The sequence below is a fragment of the Gadus morhua genome, chromosome 2 (assembly GCF_902167405.1).
Source record: "Gadus morhua chromosome 2, gadMor3.0, whole genome shotgun sequence".
Taxonomy (NCBI): domain Eukaryota; kingdom Metazoa; phylum Chordata; class Actinopteri; order Gadiformes; family Gadidae; genus Gadus; species Gadus morhua.
In genome coordinates this window covers 20169536-20171522 of record NC_044049.1, presented here as the reverse complement: position 1 = coordinate 20171522, position 1987 = coordinate 20169536, and the positions used below count along the sequence as shown (strand labels likewise).

The window sequence follows — 1987 nt, the reverse complement described above, 5'->3', positions numbered from 1 at the left end:
TAACACCATCATCATCAGAGCATTCATTGTGTATCTACTACCTAATGTAATGAAAACAAAACAACATTGTCTTAGCATTAAAATGTTTAATTAACTGATTCATTAGAAAATGATTCCAAGATATTATGTACACATTTGAAACATTTCTTATAGCTTGTACTAAATCTAAATAGAAAATTATTCCAAGATATTATGTACACATTTTAAACATTTCTTATAGCTTGTACTAAATCTAAATAGAAAATGATTCCAAGATATTATGTACACATTTGAAACATTTCTTATAGCTTGTACTAAATCTAATTAGAAAATGATTCCAAGATATTATGTACACATTTAAATATTTCTTATAGCTTATACTAAATCTAAATAGAAAATGATTCCAAGATATTATGTACACATTTAAAAAAATCTTAAAACTAAATCTAAATAGAAAATGATTACAAATTAATTACTCTCCAAACTCCACATCGTAAAGGACCTGCTGCATCCTCATGCGCGCCTGGGCCCTTTTTTGGTTTGACAGCCTCCTCAATGATGGGACGAGGCTGAGCATAAAATGCTCATCCTCGTCCACAGCCAGTGTATTCTCCTTTTCCTTTTGGATGGAGGACAGGATTGATTGCTGGAACACAGACAGCGGCTGCTCCAGCTGTCTCCTGCGTGGTGGTGGAGGTACAGGACGCAGCAGTGTGACCAGAGCCTCCGTAGAGGTAGTGGGAGGAGATGGAGGAGAGGTGTCCACAGCGGACTCTGATAGGCTGGGAGAGGGAGGAGATATCTCCTCTTCACTTCACCACCACCTGTGAAAGAAAGCATACATTTGTTTGTTTAAAATGTGCAAATTAAAATGGTGAATTCTTATAAATATCTCTGCATCTGGCTTCACCTAAACCTTAAGAACACCAAAAACCTTAAGAACATTAGTATGTTAGGGTATGTTTTAAGCATATGTTTTAGGCTACTAGATTTTGTTATAGGCCTACCTCTCGTTCGGGAGACATACTGGGTGCTAGCAGGGCCAAGATTTCCGGTGCTATTTCCTGGCTATAATCTCCCTGCTCCATATTGCTAGATGTCACCCTCTCCTTCACATGGCGCTCCAGGAAGCCCATGATGGCCATATACTTCCACCTCTTGAAAGAGGTGGCACCGGCCCCACTTTTCTTTCTGTCCCTCTCTGCCTTCCTCTCCCTCAAATATTTATCACGCAAGTATTTCCACTTCTTGCGGGACACTTCAGCTGTTGATACAAGATTATGTCTCTACAATTAGCAATTCACACAACCTACAAGGTTAATATCAAGCCTACCTATCAGTAACGTTAATACTAACTGCCAAGTTAACGTTAATACTAACTGCCAAGCAAACGTTAATACTAACTGCCAAGTACGGTTGGCAGTTTGTACCTAACGGCTAATAGTTAAATGCGATAATATCATTAATAAACATGATAATAATATAAAAAATAATTAATAATTCTCACCTGTAACGCCCAGCAAAGCTGAAATGTCTTGCCAGGCCTGGTTGCGCTTTGTTTGGTCGTGATACGCCTTTAAAGTGAGGTCGTACAGGACCGAACACTCACTCACAGCTGTTATCAAGCTTTCGTCCGACATGTTTCAGTTTGTTTAAGTTTGTGTTCCGTTGATACTTTTAGCCTTGCCTCCTCCTCGATTTTGATTGGTCGTTCAAAAAAGCGCCGATGACGTGGAGCGCTTTTCTTCAGCGTTCAAACGCCCCGGGCGGCTTTTTAAAAGGCGCACTGCTTGCGCGTCCTGCCATAGAGAATGCATTGCAGACAGGCGCTCCGCCTTTTAAAAACGCTTTTGGTGGACACGGGCCCTTAGGCGTCTGAAAAAGTTTGGCGTGGGGCCCAAGATCCTGGGGGCCTTCTTCAGAGGCACAACGGAGAGCATATTGACTGGATGCATCACTGCCTGGAAGGGAACTGCCCAAAGCCGCAAAATGCTGCAAAGGGTAGTGC

General features: G+C 41.2%; 1 protein-coding gene across 1 annotated transcript; it reads right to left on the bottom strand.

Annotated features, from left to right (window-relative positions):
* Positions 1-451: 451 nt before the first annotated feature.
* Positions 452-1619, bottom strand: LOC115557003 (transcription factor Adf-1-like). The gene is made up of 3 exons (XM_030374527.1): positions 1487-1619; positions 987-1243; positions 452-703 (listed from the first exon to the last, which is right to left on the bottom strand). The coding sequence occupies exons 1-3, from the start codon at positions 1617-1619 to the stop codon at positions 452-454; spliced, it is 642 nt and encodes a 213-aa protein (XP_030230387.1).
* Positions 1620-1987: the final 368 nt, after the last annotated feature.